At 33.7% G+C, this 23,058-nt stretch overlaps 1 protein-coding gene across 2 annotated transcripts in view; it reads right to left on the reverse strand.

Annotated features, from left to right (window-relative positions):
• The window catches only part of LOC129922897 (uncharacterized), a 92,421-nt gene extending 83,562 nt beyond the window's left edge, over window positions 1-8,859 (reverse strand). For both annotated transcript variants that reach the window (XR_008774854.1, XM_056011079.1), the window contains exon 1: window positions 8,795-8,859. Coding sequence is in view for 1 of the 2 variants with exons in the window: in XM_056011079.1 (XP_055867054.1) it covers window positions 8,795-8,846 (52 nt within the window). In the remaining variant the exon portion in view is untranslated. The remainder of the gene's footprint in view (window positions 1-8,794) is intronic.
• Window positions 8,860-23,058: the final 14,199 nt, after the last annotated feature.

The raw sequence follows: 23,058 nt of genomic DNA on the forward strand, positions 1-23,058 counted from the left end.
ATATATATATATATATATATATATATATATATATATATATATATATATATATATATATATATATATATATATATTAGTGTGTGTGTATATGTAATTAATCTTCATTTTTTTCTGACCTTTCATTCTTTCAAACGTTTTTTCTACCCTACAATACTCTCTTCCTATAATTAGTGGAAAGACAGTACACACTGCCAAGGGACAGGTAGGGAGTGCGGGGGAGCGCTGTGAGCAGCCCAAATGGAGTCCGGGGCGAAACCCCGGTACCAAGAATAATATCTGTTATTTTAAGCTTTAAAAAATGCATATTCTGAGGTATATACAGTGCAATTAGCCTGCTACTCTTCCGCTAAATTTGCTATTCACTGGAGTTCAGCGACTGGTAGAAAATGGTAAAATGCTTTAGTTTTTGAATTGGAAAGGAGAGGATAAGCACAAAACCCCTTTTGCCTACGCTCATGAAATTTGGTGACTGTAATTTGCTTAAGACAATGGTTTGAACCCCTCCCCTCCCGATTACGCCCATGTGTTAAATTATAGGTGTAAGACTAATTCTCAACAAAATATATAAAGTTTGATAACGCATCGAAAACTGGATGGATGCATTCGTAGGATTACATAATGTATTCTATTTATATATGTATGTAGTCTGGAAACTATAAACAATACAATTGCAGACTAATGAGTTTGAAGCTTTTTGGTATTACTTATAGATTACAGACGTTTTTTAAAAAAATAAGGTAGTTACGCCCTACGCATTTCATGTCATGCATGTAGATCTACAACTTAAAATATGCTAAATCATTGGTTTTCCTGGCTGACTCAGGCAACCCATTCAATTAAAAGATAAGAGAAAGCAGAACGGTTAATGAGGTACTTACTTAATGTGAAAAGCTCTTGCTTCCTCCTAGTACATTCTCAAGAAGGCGAATTGTATATGAATATACCATGACCCATTATTTAAAATAATAATTAAATCTCCTTTCAGTAAATATCGGATGTGACAGCGCTATATAAATTATTGTAATTATTGTAATAATTTTCATCATTAATGACTTCATTCTAAGCATAAGTTTGCCATTAATTATAATAGTATAAAGATTTATTTAGATCTAGATTTATTTTTTAATCAAATAATTTTTTTAAAGCCTTAAGTGTAGTATTTTTAGATCTATGTTTTTAAAAACAAACAAAAAGAAACTTACTATTTCTTTTCAAATCTCAGAAAGTAGAACTTTATACCCATAGCCTATATTGAGCTGTGAAAAAGTTGCGAGGTTTGCAAATTCGCGGCTGTGTGTATGTGTTCAAGTTAATTTCTATTAAGTATTGTTAAAGAGCTAATTGTAGCGCCTATTTTTTTTTGCTGCGTTATATCAATGTTTTCTAATGTAACCTCTATCATCCCTCTTTTTGGTTAACTTTCAATGGAGACATCAGAAGACGAGGAGGGAAGGAGCAACAAAATTGGAGAACCATCAAAGGTCCGTGCCGACCAGCAAAATGATTAGGCGAAACACAGCCTCGAAGACATCAAAGCAGTCTATGCCGCTTGTGCATAGCAGAAAGTACAGTCTAACGTTTTGCAAATGATAATACATACAGTGTATAGTGTATTTTTCTTGATTTTCTTGTTGAATTTCAAACAAAATTAATTCGTGTTCGGGCCTTTGTGTCTTACTGCTGTCACTTTTTTTTTAAAGTTGTCTGCATTGAAATCTTTTTTTCTTTGCTCGCGACCAGACCGGCCCATTTGGTACCGGCCCACCGGGCATTTGCCCGTTTGCCCATATAGCCAGTCCGCCCCTGGACTTGTGTGATACATATATGTTTCTTATCAGATTTAATGAATGAAGTTTTGGTGCATTTTAACTTGTAATAAGACTACACAAGTATCATCAGATGTGTTTTAACAATTGGTATTTTTCCTGGCAACATTTCTATTCTAGTCTGTGATAAATTATAAATAAAAAATGTTTGTAATGTTTCAGTTATTAATAAGTATAACAATAGCTACCAGTTCTGATGATGTACCAGAATGGCTCAAGGATCATACTTTTACTATTTCTACTCTCTGGGCAGACATTAATAATATTGGCATCAATTCAATATTTAATGTAAGTACTGCTATACAATTTTTATTTTAGTTATCTAATAGATGTTTTATTAATTGTGTGATTTTCATGGTCAAGCAACATCCAAATATCTGGGATGGAATTTAACATTTTCTGTAGTTTTATTTTATAACATTCTTAAGCAAATTCTTCTTTCATGAATGCCTAATATACCTTGGCTGTTGTGCAGGCCATTCCTTTACAATAAACTGTTAGATGAAATTAGGCAAAAGCATGTCTGATAATTTGTATGTTTGATACAACAATGTATTCAATTTAATAATATTATTTTTAAATTTTAATGTTTTCAAAAGAAATTAGGAAATATGCCTAATTGTATAATTACAGTTATATTTGGAAATGCAAAGAAAAAGGCATTCATTCCTGAAAAGTCAATGATTGGTTGCACCTCTTAAAGGTAAGGTACAGCAATTTTTCCCTATGCACTTTTCTCATAAGCTGAAGTACTTGTATTTTTGAAAAACTAGTATTCCATGAAAATGTAAATCATAATATATGTTATAGTTGCTTTTAGATGAGTGCAATGTCCATCAAATTAACTGAATATCTGCCTTCACCTATAGTAATAATTCATAACTATTAAGGTCAGGGCCATGTCTACACATTAACGCAGTAGCTATTTTTAGGTACAGACTATTTTTAGAAAATCAAAATTATATAATTATACTTAATAACATATATACTTTAGCATGGTCAATACATATGTCGCACATATTATTTATTTTTTTTTTAAATCCTTTTATTTATTTTTATACCTAGATAACTTTCTTTTATGAAAAAAGATGAGATTCTTGGACTCCTGCATAGCACCACCAGAAAGGAAAATCCCATCAAGTTGCAAAAAAAAAGTCTTGGACCAATTTTAATTTAAGTTATATTATACTGTAAGCTCTATACCTATTTATGTATATCCTGTCATTCAGCCAACAGGTTTGGATTTAGTATTTCGTTAAATCTGTTTGATATTGTAATTGAAAACTATTAATCTGAGCCCCATTAAAACAAGAGGGAGAGCAGTGGATGAGTGGTAAAGAATTTGGCTTCTGATTTGAGGGTTCCTAGATTCGATTAAGACTGGGAATTTCAATTTCAGAATCCAAACTCTAATGAATACATGTCAATAGTAAGGAATAAGTAAATGCGGTTTGGGGATCCATGGCTAAATGGTTAAGTCATGGGTTTAAATCTCTGTGAAGACTCAGATTAAAAATTTTGAGATTTTTTGGTGTTGTGAGTCCACCCAACTCTAATGGGTACCGAACCTGACTTTCGTTTTGGAAAGTAAAGATGGTTGGTTGTTGTGCTGGCCACATGATGCACTGGCCAAAGAATCAAATGACCTTAACATCATCTGCATTATAGATTGTGAGGTCTGAAATGGGATTTTTTTTTCAAAAGGTGGTTGGTTGTTGTGCTGGGTACATGACACCCTCGCTAACCATGGGGCACAGAAACTGATAAACTTTATATCATCTTCCCCATATATTGCAAAATATGTAATGGGAATTTTACTTTTTTTTTTATTAAAATAAGAATCTAACAAAAGTAAACATATAAAATATGGTGCATTCTCCTTAAAACTAAAACCTGGTGCGTAGGTTGAAAATGTTTGCAAAAAAAGCAACATCAATTAAATATTCATATTTCCCTTTGCAAAACTTACTGAGAAAAACATACATGTTGTTCTCTCAGAAGGTTCTTGATAGAGGAAATCTTGTTTATATTAGATTTGAATTAAGCAAATTAAGAAAAAAATATAATCATTATTTCAAATGGTTGTATCTAAACCTTGTGAATTTTTTTTTCAGTTATAAGTATTTTGAAATGAATGGATAATCATGAAATTGTTAAAAAATTGCTGCTATCCATTGACTAACGAACCATAATTTTTTTAAAATTAATTTCAAAATGATTTTTCTCAAGCATAGAGTTCACATAGTTCTAGAGTGATTTTTTTTTAACTTGACTAATGCTTCAATTTTATTGTATCATATTAGTTTTTAATTTTTATTACCCAGAATATTAAAAAAAAATGAGTACACTATTTTCATGTAATAATGTAACTTAGTATTCACACAATGCTCAAAATACACTATAATCTTTAGGCCATACAGATTTGTATAAATTAACTTGTTTAAATTCATTGTAAATGTATATTGTTTGGATAAGAATAAAGTTTTTCTGTAGAGAATTATTGTTCAAGATGTGTAGATGCTCCTGCTTAATCAATTATATATACAGGTCATTAGTTTTAACATGTCTGATAATAAATGACAGTACAAGTTAGTAAATGAAAATTTGTCATTATTTCAGCTGCTTTAGGCCTACATCAATGTCAGGTACCAGTACTTTGATTGTGGTCATATAACAATTTAAATCAAAATTTTGAAATGAATAGTCTGTAGAATTGACAGTAAATACAATTAAGTGATGGGCTGTGATTTGCGTGAATTGAGAGCTGATCATGTATTGAATTTTTGTTTTTGATCTTTACTTCAAGTAAATGTTAATGAACAATTAATTTTTAATGAATAAATAATTTAAAAATAAATACAAATTTTAAAATAAATTTTGAAAAGGAACCATAAACATCTACTTTAGTTTCATAACTTTTTTTCATCAGAACAGAACTTCCAACTTAGCATTCTTAAAAATTATATAAAATTAAGTAAATTAAGCTAAGCTGTGATCTCTTATAAACATTTGTATATAGACTATACACAATTTAATTATTATTTTTCATCAAATTGCAGGAACTAGTACATGTACTTATGCCTATTTGACAATAAAAAAACCTTAGTCAATGAAATAGTAATACTAGTAAATGAGATAAAAGTAAACTAAATATTATCAATGCTATTGAAGCCACACTGGTTTCCTTTTATCTTGTTTGGTGGACTGCAATTAAAGTTGATATTTATTTTACTGATCGTCTTAGCTGAAATGCCAGTGTCGTCTCTTTGAAACCTAAGCTTATTTTCTTGGTAACTGGAAGTCTAGATATTTGGAGTTTCATTTTAAATTCCTATCCTTTCCAAAATGGCCTTCCGATAGGCAAAACCTATTTGCCTAACATGTCATATGCACGTAAAGAAGTACCACACAGAAATGCTTTAAAGACAAGCTTAGGCGCCAACTTGCTTTAACTGACATAGAATAAGAGAGCACCTGGTTGCATACAGCTTCAGAACGAGACAGCTGGAGGTCACTTACAAAGGTGTGGTATACACCAATGAAATTTAATTACCGAGGGTAGACGGCAAAAAGAAAAAAAAACTAATTCTACCACAGGTGGACAATGGTTATGCCTGTGCTCAGTGTGTCATAATATGTAGGTCACAGATGGGGCTGAGTAGCCACTGGAAACATAGCATTCCTCGTATGTCTTCGGAATCAAAGACAAGCCTATCATTTTTGTAGCATAGTTTGTACCTTCTGTAAATGCATGAAATGCCGTCAAAAATGACAAAAAGTCCCATGTGAGTTTGATGGATTATAAACATCTTACTTCTTTGCCTTATATTAAATGGTCCTCTCTGTTCCACTAGGTACTTGCGTTTATCTAAATATCATTTATATATCGTAACAAGTCATCAAAATAAAAGCGAGAATCTCTGCAACTTGTGTACAAGTCAGAAGTCATCAATAACACTTCACCACTTGCCATTAAAAAAAAAACAATTTAGATTAGTCACCAATTAGTGACTGATTATTCAATTCATTTAGGCCTATACATTTTTTATGTGAATATAGGGCCTATAATGATCCTTTACACTTTGTGACTTTACTAGGATACTTTGGAGTAAACTTGTTGAACAAAAGTCGGAAGTACACTTTCACCACCTCAAAGTTGGTGTCATAGAGTAGAAACCCTAATTCTATATTGTAAATGTTAATTCAATATTGTGAATCTTATTCACAACCCATGTTGCCCTATGGTGAACACTTTTGACCTTAGGTGAACCAGAGAGTTAAAGGTAGTCAGTCAACATAGAGATCTTGTATCAAGCACTTGATAGAGTCACTTAAGATATAAGCAGTAGAGTTAGATGTTTAAAGTAGTTGGTTATAGAATAGTTACTAAGTCGTTATATTGGTGATATTTCTGTTGGATTAATACTGACCATTCCTGGGTCGAATTGTATATCGTATTCACCATGTCATGTTATATTAAACTTATTTGTGTCTGCTATATCCAGCGTCATTTCATTATTCTGTGATTTATAACCGGAACCCAATGTCACCACCACGCCTACATTGATGAGCCGACAATAATAGCACGGCATCAAACATAACCACAGTGACATTCATCATATCTAAAATAACTCGGTGACATACACATTGAGTTTTATTGTGATCCACTAGAGTTATATCTAGAATCTAGATCTAGAAGTAGAGAGAGTATCTGTCATATCGTGATCAGTAGGCGGCTGCAGGTATATAGATCTATTCCATGACAAAATCCCTGGATAGATTTAGATCTACTGGTCTAGATATCTAGATCTAACTAGAATTAAACTATAAAACTGAATTAGAGAAGTAGCTTTCTGGATCAAGAACTACAATCTATATTACTAATATTAGATCTAGTTGCGTCAAACGCTTAATTTTTGGTTGTTGTTTTTAATAAATGCACATAAAATACATTGTATTTTGGCAATAAAATACCCAGTTGGTAGTCAAGTAATTCTAATAATTAATTAAAGAATGACTTTATCAGTATTTATTTATTTAGATCTGTATCATATGACTTATTATTTATACTTATTTTATATCATTCGTCCAAGAATATCTAGCTCTAGATATATTTTATTTTAGATTTGGCTATGGTGGGTTTTTTTTTTTTGGTCAGTTTATTTAGGCTACAATATTACCGAGATAAACTTTTTCTTTGTTTCCCACGAGACGTGTATGCCTATAGCCTAGTACTCTCGATAATAATAATAAAAAAACTGATTAGAAATGCGTAGCTTGGAGTGTCAAAAGTGTATTAGGCCTCCTATTTTTTATTTTTATTTCGTGCAATTTATTATATCGTAACAAATACGCATTTAGCCGAACGGTAGACAGGTCTTCATCCAGATTTAGTGTAAATAAACCAAACACAGAAATACTGAAATGTTGTATTTTCGGAATTTAGATTCTATTTTTTTTTAAAGTGGCATTTTATAGGGTGATCGAAAAAAATAACTTTTGTAAAGATCTCTTTTTCGGGAAAATTGTATCTATTATATCATATAGTCAGAAAATGAATACAGTTTTTACACATCTAATCAAATAGAGCGTACGAAAGTTTTACACTCATTGCAGGTCGATCCTAGTGACTGACGGAGTAAATTTCTTCTTTGGCATCATCATGGATTTCTCCACATTGCAACATGCGCGAAAAAGATGCGCGATGTCACTTCGACTCTCTTTGGCTTTGTAAAAAACTCGAAGCTGGTGTTCCATTAGTATAGTTCCATGATTAGGCTATACACTTAACATCAATTTAATTGCAATATATAGAGGCCAGACATAGATCTAGATTTAGATTTAATTATATTTAACAAATTTAACAAAATTTACAGTTATAACCAGTTAACAAAATAGTTTATCTTCTAATAGCTTACGGGTGCAGATTTATTTATCATGTAAGCAGTAGTAGGCTATCACATCAAGAAATGAATCTGATGAGAACAGCACAAGTGCACTGTAACCCAGTAGTAAGCCTACTAAACCTGATCATAAAATTGACCTAGATCCAGCTCTAGAAGATCTAGATTATATTTCTAGTCTAGATTAGGCTATAGATTTAGTTCATGATCTTCATCTAGAGTCTATTTAGGTAATACCTAAACCTAGTCTAGATCTATATTCTAGTCCTAGTCCTAGTCTAGATTCTAGATCTAAATCCTAGATCGAGATCTAGATTCTACATCGAGATCTAGATAGATCTAATTCTAGATTTAGATTTAGTTTTGATCCCAGTAGTAAGCCTACTAATCCTGATCATAATATTGACCTACATCTAGCTCTAGTAGGTCTAGATTATATTAAAGTTTAAATTTCAGGAAGATAAATGAGTTAATTTTCTACAATGTATTATAGTAACTAATTTTTACAGTCTCAATGCACCATGCTATTGTGATAGTGCTACTGTAATTAGTAAATTGACTGTTAGAATTTACATCTGATTATTACATATTTAACTTTTTATTTTAATAGTTTAAAAAAACTGTTTTGATACCTAGTTATAAGTATTATATGTGTAAAGTAAATCCTATTTAATTTCCTTCTTTTTCTAAACGTGTATTAATGGTTGCATTTTACAGTTTGCTTGACACTTTATGAAATAATTAGCCTAATTAGGTTTATTGTGAACAGAGTCTTTATATTAGAGTCAAACAATAGTATAAAGAAAACTTTAATGCTAACCTTTTACATAACAAATTCTTGGTCAGGCATGTATACATGTTTATTTTGTTTTCTAAACACAGGTTACGTACCATTGACTGTCATTGATGTGATACTTCGTATGATCGCAGGTTAGAAACATATTTATGTAAGAAATCATTACAAACATTAAGATGATATAAATATTTTGAATTTAACAAACCAATAACAATATAAAATTCTTAAACGTGATGACTAGAAAATTGTCTTAATTTTCTTCAGCATACCTGATTTTTTGCACTGAATTAGAACACACACCAAAACCAGTATTGTTATCATTGTATTTGTAGAGATATCTGAAATATATATATATATATATATATATATATATATATATATATATATATATATATATATATATTATGGGCGTAGACGAAGCTAAAAAAAATACCTTTTCAATATAAAAAAAAAGCAAATTTCACACTTACAATCCTTTGATCGTAGCCTTATGGGGTATTGAGTTTAAACCCACTTTCAGTGGGTTTTGAAGCTAAAAATACCTCTTCAATATAAAAAAAAGTAAATTACACATTCAAAATTATATGAGCGTAGCCAAGCTAAGGAGGGTTTTGAATTTTAAACTCCACCAGATGGCTTTTTTAAAGTTTAAAATCCCTTGTGATGTTTTCAAATTTAAATAACACCATACAGAGAGTTTTGAGGTTGAAAACCTCTCTCTTCAATTTTATTGTTAAGCAAACTACAGTCACCTAATTCTATGAGCGTAGCAAATGGGGTTTTGAATTTGAAAAAAAAAATTTGATTTTTTAGATTAAACCCTCCAATAAATATAAAATCTATAGCAAACTACAGTCACCTAATTCCAAGACCGTAGCTAAGAGATTTTCTACCAGTGGCAGGGCTCGATTAATAAAGTGCAGTGAGTAGCCATCTGTCGAAATTGAAAGAGACTAAATGTTGCTCAAAAAAAAAAAAATAACTTAGGCGGATTTTAGGAGTCAGTTATATAGATCAGGTCTCAATTAAAGAAATCCTATGCCGAACTAGGAGTCGAACCCCTAGTAATGTTATGAAATAGCGTCGCATGAAGTTTGCGGGACATGTTCTCCGACAAAATGAATTACGCATAATAACAGTTGCGATGACATTGAGGACATTAAGAGAAAGCGCAAAAAGAAACATCCTAGTACCACTTGGCGCTACACTTTCATTGATGTACTCTGAGTTGGTGGAAAGAGTCTTCAGGCTTCAGGCATTGCCAGTAATAGATTTTTGTGGAAGCAGCTTGCCGCCCAATTCGCTGAACGGTCTAAGGGTCTAAGTCAGTAAGAATATGCATTTTGATGGATTTCAATACCGGAAATAGTGCTTGGCGGCGTGTCTCCCAGACCCCTTTCTGGCAATGACGCGAAGTCTACGATTTTCCAGGAAGAACCAATTCTATGGAACAATAATTGTCTCCCGAAAGAATAATGTGTCAGAATGTAATAAAGAATTCTTATGTACACACACCGCACGCACGCACGCACGCATAAATATATATATATATATATATATTTATTTATGTGTGCGTTTGTGTATGAAATGTGTAACATTTTGATCTACGTTACCAAATATAAATAAGAACAATAGCATTGAAAGTGAATCTCTCTTAGACATTCTCTTGTGCATTATTTAATTTGAATATATCTAATGGGCTTTGTTGCTGAACATAAAAATTATATATGTGTCAGACGCGAATAGCCCAATTTTTCTTTAAATAATATATTACAAAAGTCATTTCTCTATAGAAGAAGTTACGAAGGCTATATAATAATCAACCACAGACCTATATATACTACAATAAATATAGGTTTTTGATTTCTAGTTACGATTTTTTTTAGGTAGGTGCTGTTTTACTATTACATACCAAGTATTAGAAATTAGAAAAACCCTGGCTCGTTTCTTGTGCAACGCTATTAGCTAACACCGCATATCATCTCTCCATTAGTATATTTAGATCTATAATGTAATTCTAGTCTAGATCTATATATAGAAATCGAATAGATCTAGTAATAGTATAGATTCTATCCTAGGACTAGATTGCCGAGTCTAGCCTATACTATGCCTATAGTCAGTTTTTATTAGAATAAAGTCTAGTTATTACTAAAGACTAAAGGGTAATAGGCGATATTATGCCGCCCACGCCTGATCCGGTTCTTTCTGTGGTCTTACTGTAGACAATAGGCTAATAACCCTACCCTCCAAAGCTGTACCATCACAAATTAATAATTGTTGTAATGAAAAATACGCCAATTTGTTTATTTCGTTCTTAAGAGGATGTAACTCTCTGTGGTGAAATAGTTGCTATTTGTTTATGTTTGTGTAACGTCGTGAGAATGTGTTCACAACATTGATTTAGTGTGCTACTGTCCAAGTCTCTTTCGTCAGTTCATGTGTCGTTCTAGTTTAATAAAGCCTTGTTTTAGGTTAATCTTCAGTGTTCTTTATTTCTTATTACAATTTATTAAACTAGAAATTTTCAATTTCATGGATCTATGTGCCTCACGTATCTTTTTTGGATTTTCGTTCAACACTATTCTCAGTCTGTAAGTAAAAGTAGTAATACAAATGGAACGTCTATTTAGGCCAAAAGAGCTAGACATAGAGCCTAGCTCGCCATCGGCTGCCGAGAAGTGGCTGCACTGGCTGAGAACATTTGAGAATTTCATCTCCTCAGTCTCTCATTGCGAGATTGACAAAAAGAAATTACTAGAAAACTACGTTTCTTCGAGCGTATTTCAGTACATAAGTGAGTGTACAACGTTCGAAGAATCAATCAAAGTTCTACAAAATGTCTACGTGAAGCCTAAAAGCGAAATTTTTGCACGGCACATGATAACTCTTTGTCGACAAGAGAACGGACACACCGTTGACTCCTTCCTACTTAAGCTTAAAAGTATGGCCAAAGACTGTGACTTCAAAGCTGTCACCGCTGAAGAACACAGAGATATCTTCGTAAGAGACGCCTTCATTACTGGACTGGCTTCAAACAGCATAAGGCTGCGACTCTTAGAGAAATCTACTCTAACTCTACAGTGCGCCTATGAAGAGGCAAGACAACTTGAATATGCCCATAACCATGCCATGGCGTATAACATCCACTCTGAAACTCCCTGTGGAGCTAGCGCCGACGAGGAGAGCCTTTCTCCAATGACAAAAGTAGAACACGAGGTGAGTGCGGCGACTAGTAAAAGATGATTCTTTTGTGGAAACAGCCCACATCAACGCTTTAGATGTCCGGCCCGTGACGCTACATGCAACTTGTGCGGTAAGAGGGTCTGTAAATCGACCAGACAGACACTCAAATCTACAACCTAGTGAAAGCAGATGATGACACGTCTCGGACTACAACCGTTGGATCTTCCTGGGCATCGACACCAGCGTCCGGTCTTACTAAATCTACTATTTCAATACTCGTCAATGGAGTACCATTGAAGGCTCTCGTAGATACGGGGAGCAGTGAAAGCTATATATCTTCTTCAATTGCTAAAAGGTACAAATGGAAATTAGAAACGTCCAGAAACAGAATCTACATGGCCTCTACACATCTTTCTCGCACTACTCACGGCCATATTTTCGCTAAAATAAAGTACAAAGATGAACAATATGAAAGTGTTAAGCTCTCACTACTAGATGGACTAGTATCTGATGTAATCTTAGGGCTAGATTTCATCAGCCAGCACGAAAAACTGATGATCCCATTTGAAGGAAAACGAAGCACTCTCCAGGTCTGTACGCTGAAAGCTGCACAAGTTGAAGCCCCTCACCTCTTCGCTAATCTGGCTCCTAACTGCCATCCCATAGCCACTAAATCTAGAAAATATTCTATGCCTGACTCCAAATTTATTCAAACTGAAATCAAGATACTTCTATCTGACAAAATTATTGAGCCTTCCACGTCCCCGTGGCGAGCCCAGATAATTGTAACAACGAATGAAAGGCACAAAAAGAGAATGGTTATCGACTATAGCCAAACCATCAATCGATTCACTTACCTCGACGCGTATCCCGTGCCAAAAGTGGATGAACTGGTGCAGGAAATATCTAAATACTCAATGTACAGTACATTTGACCTCAAAAGCGCTTACCACCAGATACCTATCAGGGATGATGAAAAGCAGTACACGGCGTTCGAGGCTGGCGGAAAGCTTTATCAGTTTTGCCGCATTCCTTTTGGAGTGACAAACGGAGTCGCCGCATTTCAAAGGACGATCAACACAATAATTGAGGAGGCAGGGCTACAGGACACGTTCGCTTACGTGGATAACGTTACCATCTGCAGACTTGACTCCATTAGCCACGACCAGAATCTACAGAGATTTCTCAATGCCGCTAAAAAGTACGGTATCACCTTCAACAATGATAAAAGTGCTATTGCGACTAATAAAGTATGCCTCCTAGGCTACGAAATCTCACAAGGGCAATTAAGACCAGACCCCGAAAGATTTCAAGCATTGAGAAACCTACCTCCACCACAAGACATGAAATCACAAAAGCGGGTGATTGGACTACTGTCCTATTATTCTCAATGGATCCCAAATTTCTCCAACAAGATCCATTTATTGGTGAACAACAAAGCATTTCCTCCCCCTGAACAAGTACAACAAGCTTTTAAACAGCTAAACACGAACTTGAAAACGCTGCTGTGTCGACGATAGACTACAATCGACCACTAACAGTCGAAACAGATGCCTCTGACATCGCGATTGCCGCCACTCTTAATCAAGACGGCCGTCCAGTCGCCTTCTTTTCAAGAACACTCACTAATAGTGAACGCAGACACTCAGCAGTGGAAAAGGAAGCATACGCTATCGTAGAAGCCCTGAGAAAATGGCAACATTACCTTATCAGTAGACCCTTCACATTGGTTACAGATCAACGCTCAGTGTCTTTTATGTTTGACCAGCAGAACAAGATCAAAAACGAAAAGATTCAAAGATGGCGACTGGAGCTTAGTTGTTTCCAATATGACGTCGTATATCGACCCGGGAAACAAAACGCTGCGGCGGATACCTTTTCAAGGAACCACTTTGCGTCAGCAATGACTGGAGAAGACCTCAAACTGTTACACAACAACCTCTGTCACCCAGGGGTCACGAGACTCCTCCATTTCGTTCGGACTAAGAACTTACCTTTTTCCTGCGAGGACGTCCGCAAAGTGGTAAACCAATGTAAAACTTGCGCTGAACTGAAGCCTAGATTCTTCAAACAGTTTTCAGGCACCCTCATCAAGGCTACCCAACCATTTCAGAGAGTAAGCATTGATTTTAAGGGGCCACTCCCATCTGCTACTCACAACAACTACTTATTAACAATGGTGGATGAGTACTCACGCTTCCCATTTGCCTACCCATGTCCCGATATGTCCTCATCTACTGTCATAAAGTGTTTAAATCAACTGTTTTCCTTTGTTGGGATGCCAGAGTACGTCCATTCTGACAGAGGTACGTCCTTTATGTCGAGGGAGGTGCAATTCTTTCTGCACGAGAGGGGAATAGCTACAAGTAGAACAACCGCCTTTAATCCTTCAGGCAACGGACAAATTGAACGACTAAACAAAACTCTATGGAACGCTGTTACTTTAGCACTGAAAGACCTCGATCTCCCGATCTCGAGATGGGAGCTTGTCTTGAACCAGGCCCTATACTCGATTAGATCATTACTATCTACGGCAACAAACGAAACTCCACATGAGAGAGTTATCCGGTTCAACCGGAAATCCTCCTTCGGGATATCTATCCCCACTTGGCTATTTAGCCCAGGTAGAGTGTTGCTGAGAAGAGAGAACCGATCTTCAAAGTATGATCCTCTCACGGAGGAAGTCGAATTGCTGATGTGCAACCCCCAATATGCCGTCGTACGGTTGCCCAGCGGTAAAGAGGAGACGGTCTCTCTAAGACGCTTGGCTCCCACCCCCTCCCCATCCACAACAACAAGTGAACCTTCGTTCTTCCCTCAGAGAGGATAATGAATATTTTCCAGAAACTAAAAAACACGGAAGTACCAGTCAACACCCCTACGGTGATACAAGAAAGGAAAGAACCCCTGGTAGGCTCTGAGGATCTCCGAGCGCTTCCTCTTGAAAATACCCCACTTGACGCTCAGGAACTCACTAGTGACTCCCAAACTGTAGAACAGGATAGTCAACCCCGTTACAACTTGAGAGAGAGAAGAACCAGACCGAACTATAGAGTCTAGAGTTGTTCCTTTATTGCACTACTTATGTTCTACATATACTGGCATTGTTTATCTCTTGCTACTGATACTAGAGTTTACTTTTCACTTACTTACGTACATGTCTACTTACTACACTATTTGTTAATATTTAAAACAGAAACTAGTAATTGTTTATAAGTCATACAACAGATACTGGTTTTTAGGTTTCTTTGCATCACCATTCACTATTGTTTACAAGAGAAATTAATATTTCGACACTATTTATTGATCTATTGTATTACAGGCACTGGCATTCTCTTTATTTATGCTATTGGCCTACTATATTACTATACTTGCTACTTTAATTCTAGGCGGGGTGAATGTGGTGAAATAGTTGCTATTTGTTTATGTTTGTGTAACGTCGTGAGAATGTGTTCACAACATTGATTTAGTGTGCTACAGTCCAAGTCTCTTTCGTCAGTTCATGTGTCGTTCTAGTTTAATAAAGCCTTGTTTTAGGTTAATCTTCAGTGTTCTTTATTTCTTATTACACTCTCCATCCCAGAAGTTTAAAAAACAATAAAACTAAGAGCAAGTATCACTAAACTATATATTATTTTGATGGAATTTAGAATTATAAAAATTTAGATATAGTACTAGCTTTAGGGTTAGGGCTAGAATTAGGTTTAGAATTAGGTTTAGGATTAGGTTTAGAATTAGGGTTAGGGTAAGAATTAGGGTTAGGGTTAGAATTAGGTTTAGGGTTAGGTTTATAACTAGGGTTAGGTTAAGAATTTGGTTTAGGGTTAGGTTTAGTGCTAGGTTTAAGATTAGGTTTAGAATTAGGGTTAGGATTAGAACAGGTTTAGTGCTAGGTTTAAGATGAGGCTTAGGGTTAGAGTTATATTTAGGATTAGGTTTAGAATAAGAATTAGGGTTAGGGTTAAATTGAGAATAGGTTTAGTGAAACCTAGCTCTAACCTTAAACCTAACCCTAAACCTAGCTCAAACCCTTAAACTAACCCTTACCCTAACCCTAGTACTAACCCTAAACCTAAATACTAACCCTAAACCTAATTCTAACCCTAACCCTAATTCTATAATTAATTCTTATTCTAAACCTAACCCTAAACCTAGCAGTAAACCTTTTATTTTGATCCTACTAAACCTAATCCTTAATTATAATATACTGTACCAAACGATATATAGTTCAGTGACATTTTTTTCTTTACTTTTTCTCCTGAACATTATAACAATATGGCGTCGCCTGTATTACAGCAATAATAAGGAACCTTAAAAACCAAATATTTTTTTCGGCTTAATATTAATTAGCGATGGTACAGCTTATGGTTTATGATCCTATGGTCTACGGTAGGACAACAGAAAGAACTGGATCAGGTGTGGGCGGCATAATATCGCCTATTACCGATTAAAGTTTATTATTAGATTATTAGATATAGACATAGGACATAAATCTAATAATACTGTAATACATTTACTATACTCTATACTTAATCTACTAGACTAGAGATCTATCTATAGATCTATAATCTAGTCAATCGAGATCTATACAATATTCATTATATACATATTAAACATAAATGAACAGCAGCACAAGGGACCAAGTTTTTAAATGAAAGTAGTAAATTAAATTGAGACGAAAATATGGTACTGCGCCGCTTAAGACTTCAACCAGTAACCCTGGAAACGACAACACCGCCTAGCCAAAGCACTTAATTCTCTCATTTAAAAACTTGGTCCCAGGTGCTGCTGTTCATTTATGTTTAATATGTATTATCATTGTTTGTTTCAGCACCTAGCTTTACTTCTATATTTAATATTCATTATAATACTTCTACTTATTTAATAAGCTAGTAGGCCTTCTTAGACTTAGATCTATTCAAGTTTATTAATAGATTTGCTTTTCACTGCCTAGACCTAATAATAAAATTGCTAGTGATGTCTAATGACTGATTTTTTTTTTATAGTAATAGGCCTAGACTTAGGTCTAGACTCTACTTATATCTAGTCTAAAATAATGACTTTAGATGATTGAGACCTTCACATATAGGTGTTGTTAATAATACAGCATGTCGGCTGAAATTAAGCTGTATACAATGTATCTTATCTTATATAATACAGACGTTACTTCAAAAAAGAAGATGATTACGTCCTACGCGTCATGCATTTAGTCATGCATATTAACCAATGACTTAAATTCAGCCAAGTCACTGGTTTTCCTGGCTAGCTCAGTTAACCCATTCCATGCTCTAATAGCACCAGAGAAGAAGGAGTGTTTGTACAAATTTGTCCTAGCATATGGGACGAGGAATGTGCCTTTATCTTTGTGTCTTTCAGAGTATTTTATTAAATTCTGTTTTTGTATTTGAAGATTATGGTTTAGTGTTTTATGTATGATTGCTACTTTACCTTTGAGGCTTCTGTCCTGAAGGCTTTCTAAATTTAGTGATTTTACTAAAGGTGTTACTCTAGTCAAATGTGAATATTCGTTTGTTATGAATCTAACTGCTCTATTTTGTGTATGTTCCAGTTTCTTAATGTTTTCTTGAGTTGAGGGGGTCCCAAACGGAGGATGCATATTCTATTATTGGCCTAAGCAAGGTTAAATAACATTTTAGTTTTATGTTCTTATTTGATTTATAGAAATTTCTTTTAATAAATCCTAATGCTTTATTTGATTTTTTGTAGTTTCATCAATATGTGAATTCCATGACAGTTTTTCATTTATTATAACACCTAGGTATTTTGCGTTTTTTAGTCTGTGTTACTGGTTTGCCATGAATAAGATAAGTGGAATTAATTTGTTTTAGTTTTTTGTTACTCTTAACAACTGACATTTTTCTGGGTGGAAAGACATTCTCCAATTTGATTCCCATTTCTGTAATTCATCTAATTCTATTTGTAAAATATCTGTGTCTTGTGTTGTTTTTATTGTTGTATATATTATGCAATCGTCTGCAAATAATCTGACTTTTGTTCCTGAAGTAATGCAATTGGGTAAATTATTTATGTAAATTAAAAATAGTAGTGGACCCAAGACTGTTCCTTGAGGTACACCTGAGTTTACTGTTATCGGTGTTGATTTAGAGCCATTTATTATTACAGTTAGTTCTCTCCCTATCAGAAAATCTTTAATCCACTGATGCAGTGGACCATTGATGCCGAAATATTTTAATTTTTTAAGCAAACTATGGTGGTGAACTTTGTCAAAAGCCTTAGAAAAATCTAGTAAGATAGCATCTATTTGTTCACTATTATCTAAACCTTTTGAAAAATCATCAATTAGTCCTATTAGTTGTGTTTCACATGATCTATATTTCCTAAAACCATGTTGGTATGGTGTGAGGACATTATGTTTGTCTAAGTGGTTTATGATGTTGCTACATATTATGTGTTCTAGGATTTTACATGTGATGCTGGTAAGTGATACTGGTCTGTAGCTTCCTGGGTCAGATTTTTCTCCTTTTTTAAATAGGGGGTGACATTAGCTTCTTTCCAGTCCTTTGGTACTCTGCCCTGGTTAAGTGAAGCCTGAAAGAGTATTTTGAACACTGGGGCTAGCTCATTGCTTAGTTCTTTGAGTAATCTAGCTGGAATACCATCAGGTCCAGAAGCTTTATTTGGTTTGGTGTTGGCTAATAGTTTTTGAATTCCATTTTCTTGTACTACTATATCTTCTTTGTTGTCTACTTGGTTCAAATTCAGTAATATGTCTTTGTCTCCTGGGGCTGAGAATGCTGATGCAAAGTATTTGTTTAGGATGTTTGCTTTAGTTTCATTATCATTATGTATTATGTTCATCTTTTAATGTCGCTATGCCTGTTGTTTCCATTATCTTAGACTTAATGTATGACCATAGGTTTTTGTTTATATCTTTAGATATTACATTGTTTATGTATTCACTCTGCAGCTGTCTGCTTACTTTTTGGGTTAAGTGTTTAATTTTTATATACTTTTTGTAAACTCTTTCTGCATTAATTTCTTTAAATTTTTTATATAGATTTTCCTTCTGTTTACATAGCTTCTTTAGTCTATTATTAAATCAGCATTTATTTATACATATGTATACATATATAAAGTGATTTTTTTTTATTTGTAAAAAAAAAATAGGTAGCGGTACTCATTGATAGATTGCCTAACTTTCAACTACTAATAAATTAACAATTAACGTTGAAATACAAGAAAAGTAATAACTTTTCCCGACATTGAAAAAAGGTGCCGGTACCCCGTACCGGTGCGTACGTCACGAAATATATGTATATCTCAATCTTCTTTTATTTAATTTTTTTGCAAGGTTATTTTTACTTAATATAGTGCCTAAGTATACAAGTAGGATCTCGAGCATTAGATAAATTTATTTTTAAAATAAAGTTTTATGGAAGAGGCAATATATTAGTTGGTTGAAGTTTGTAACTTCTTAAATTCAGACTAAAAATATCGAAGCCTACATTTTTACACTCATTTCTAAACAATTAGAAGAGATTGACTGACTCATAGTGTACCTTGTGTACATTTGCAAAAACAAAAACTCTGTTTATAATCTTATCAGTTAGACTTTCAAAACTATTTTTAAAAAATAAAAACTTAGTGATTATTTTTACTCTATAATTCTATTATTATTCCTTTTTAGAATAAGGATATTAACAAAAATTTTCCATATGACACTGTCTAACACACAAAAAATGAAACTTAGGTGTATTTATACAGTTATTTATAGTTACCTAGTAATATAAAATATATTGAACTAACAGGAAAAACTAGTAGGAAAAACAACCAAAAAAAGCAAAGAACTTAGTGACGAACTAGCCCTAAAACAACACCTACCCAATAACACAGAAAAAAATACCAGATTTTCAAACATAACGCCCGGACTTAACTACAGACAACCAACTATTAAAACACATTTACTAAATAACACCTTAACAAAAGAATCAAATCCACTAGAGCTCAAAGTAGGGACACTCGAAACAATTGAAAGCTATCCAAAAACAGCAATCCATATATATATACCGACGGATCGGCCTTCAAAGCTATTATCTATGCTGGTCTTGGTGCCTTCCTGGTCTTCCCTAAAAATAAAAATAAGTGCACCCTGTGGCAATTACTGCTTAAGCTTTCAAGCTGAAATTGAGGCAATTACCATAGCACCACAGACAGTGGAAAACAAATTATATGAAGGAGTGCAATCACCATCAGATATTGTTGTCTTTACAGACTCCCAATCCACTCTGCAAGCACTTAACAGTAACACCTCAAACAACCCAAGAGAGTTGACAACACTAATTGTAATAATCCATCACATGATATCAAAATTAAATATAAATGTCACACTACTCTGGACCCCTGGACAAATTGGCATCATGGGAAATGAAAAGGCAGATAAGCTATCAAAGGCTGGATCATCTATGGAAAAACCAGACAGACCTGTAAGCTACCTCACCCTAAGGTCAATTTTAGTCAATAATCACAAAGAGGAGTGGCTCAACCAATGGGCATCAGGATACACAGGCAGAGCCATGTACAAAGAAATGACTATGCCTAACAAACTGGACAGTATTAACTTCCTCCCCCGCAAAGAAGAATCTACAATTTGAAAACTAAGAACAGGACGCACACCTCTATTAAATTACCACCTGAACAAAATAAACTCCACACAACTCCCCTTTGCAGACACTGCGCCCACCCTTATGAAACCGTAAACCATATCCTCTTTCAATGCCCCTTCCTAATCCACTTTAGGCAGACCCTACTTCCACTACAGCCCAACATAACCAACAACATGTAAGGCTGTGCTGAACAACTGAAGAAAATAGCACACTTTTTTTCCTTGGCACAGTCTGCAAAAGAGCTTAAAGCTCAGCAGCAATAAACCTGGCTAAAGAAGAAGAAGAACTAACACGTACATTCATCATAAGGCAGCCATGCGATTTTTCGTTTATGAACATAGATTTAGGACCAATATTTTACAAAGGCTTCTTGGAGAAATCAAGTATACCCATTAGGAGAAAACACGACCCCTTTTACTCAAGAAAAATTTAAGAATCTAGAACAGACAAAAAATAGACAGTGACATTCATAACAAACTAATATTCAAAATTGATTAGAGTAACACCTTTTTGAGAAATCATTTAAAGTTTAAAATCACTACAATTTTTTTTTTTCAAAAATTGTTTTGTGTATGAAAGTTTATCGAAAAATACAGGTACTTGAAATAAGCTAGTCCTAAAAAAACAAACACAAATCTTCGGTAAAATACTCATCAAATAAATTACTGTAAATATATAGTTTCACGAGCTAGTTTCAGGTCTTTTCTTTTATAGCCTCAATTGGGTTTGATTCCAACAACCCGTATTTTTGTGCAGAATTTTTTTCTCTATCAGGCACGCTTAAAATGATAGCATAATAATGTCAGTTTAATTTAAAAAGAGAACTGAAATATGCAAAGATATATAAGAAAATAAGCGACGCCCTGCCCAATACTTTTTAATAAAAAAAAAAACGAAATGGACTAGTCCAACATTGCCCATAGAAAAAAAATGGTATTGCATTTTGAGGCAATGGAGGATCCAAGGATAGTGTTAACTGTTTTATCAGAGAAAAGCTGTAGAAATCTACTAAGATTACTTTTTTTCACTCATTATACTATTTCAGGCACCAAAATATATACCAATTTTTATTTTCATTATTTTTTTTATTTTCTAAACCTATACCATTTACACACATGCAATGTTACCGAGACACTTTAATGTAGGATTTTCTGGTGCACTAAAACTTATCCTTTGAATCCAACACATACAGATAGAAACATTGTGTCAACATAACCAGGAAGGTGTTTTTAACTAAAGTAGGTCAGTCGATCAAGAAATATTAATTATAAAACCTTGAATTTGTGTATTTTTTCAAATCATAAAATATATTAAACATTCTAATGAAAGTACATATACTTTATTTGGGTATAATAAAAACTAAAAAGTTACATACAAACATACATTTGTAGAGTAAATATAATTTAAAAAAAACAACGACTTACCTCTAACAATCCAAAAACTCTATATAAACATCCAGCCCAAAGTACATACGTCATAATATCAGACCATGAGATCATAAAAATACACAGTCTGGTTTAAAAATAGATTAAAGAAGCTTTGTAAACAGAAGGAAAACCTATATAGAAAATTTAAAGACACTAATGCAGAAGTAATATGTCTTTGTCTCCTGGGGCTGAGAATGCTGATGCAAAGTTTTTGTTTAGGATGTTTAGGATGTTAGGATGTTAGCTTTAGTTTCATTATCATTGTGTGTTAAGTTGTCTTCTCCTTTTAATGGCGCTATGCCTGTAGTTTCCATTTTCTTAGACTTAATGTATGACCATATGTTTTTGTTTTTATCTTTAAGTATTATATTATTTATGTATTCACTATGCAGCTGTCTGCTTACTTTTTGGGTTAGGTGTTTAATTTTTATGTACTTTTTATAAACTCTTTCTGCCTTAATTTCTTTAAATTTTCTATATCAGTTTTCCTTCCGTTTACAAAGCTTCTTTAATCTATTTTTAAACCAGCATTTATTAATTTTGTTTGATGTCTATTTAGTTGGTATATGGTTTTCTATAATGTCTTTAAGATAGTTTTTTATGAAATTCCAGAGGTCATCGATTGGTTGGTTAATGTCTCTGATAAGAATGTTTGTTAAAAGTTTAATGCAGCTTGATGTAGTTGTGTTAGTTGCATTTGTTTCAGAATAAGATTTTTATTTTGGGTTTTATATTGACTACTGCTTTTATCTGACTGTGTATTTTTATGATCTAATGGTTTGATAGACCAGGGATGATGTTATAATTTACTGCTAATCCAGATCTGTTGGTTAAGAAGAGATTTAATGTGTTGTTTAATCTAGTTAGCTTTTTAGTGATTTGATCTAAACTTAGGTAGTGTAAAGTTTCTATGAAAACCTCATTTATGTCGTTAAGGTTTTGGTGTTTATCTATGGTTAGTGTTTTCCAAGTGATATCAGAAAGGTTAAAATTACCCATAATCCAAAAAACTGCATTTTTATTTGTCTCTTTAAGTGTAGTAAACTGATTACTTTATTCTTGCATGTATTCTAAGCTAGAATTTGGTGGTCTGTGAATGCTGCCTATTAATAGGGATGTTATTGTGTTATTAATTTTACAAAATTATGAATCTATTTTTTTTTAGTTAGGTAAGGTAATTTCTTCTGCTATAAGAGTGTTTTTTTATTGCTAAAAGAACTCCTCCATGATTATCAGCCCTATCTTTTGTAAAAATTTCATAATTACCATTGAAAATTT

Source organism: Biomphalaria glabrata, chromosome 14 (assembly GCF_947242115.1).
Source record: "Biomphalaria glabrata chromosome 14, xgBioGlab47.1, whole genome shotgun sequence".
Lineage (NCBI taxonomy): Eukaryota > Metazoa > Mollusca > Gastropoda > Planorbidae > Biomphalaria > Biomphalaria glabrata.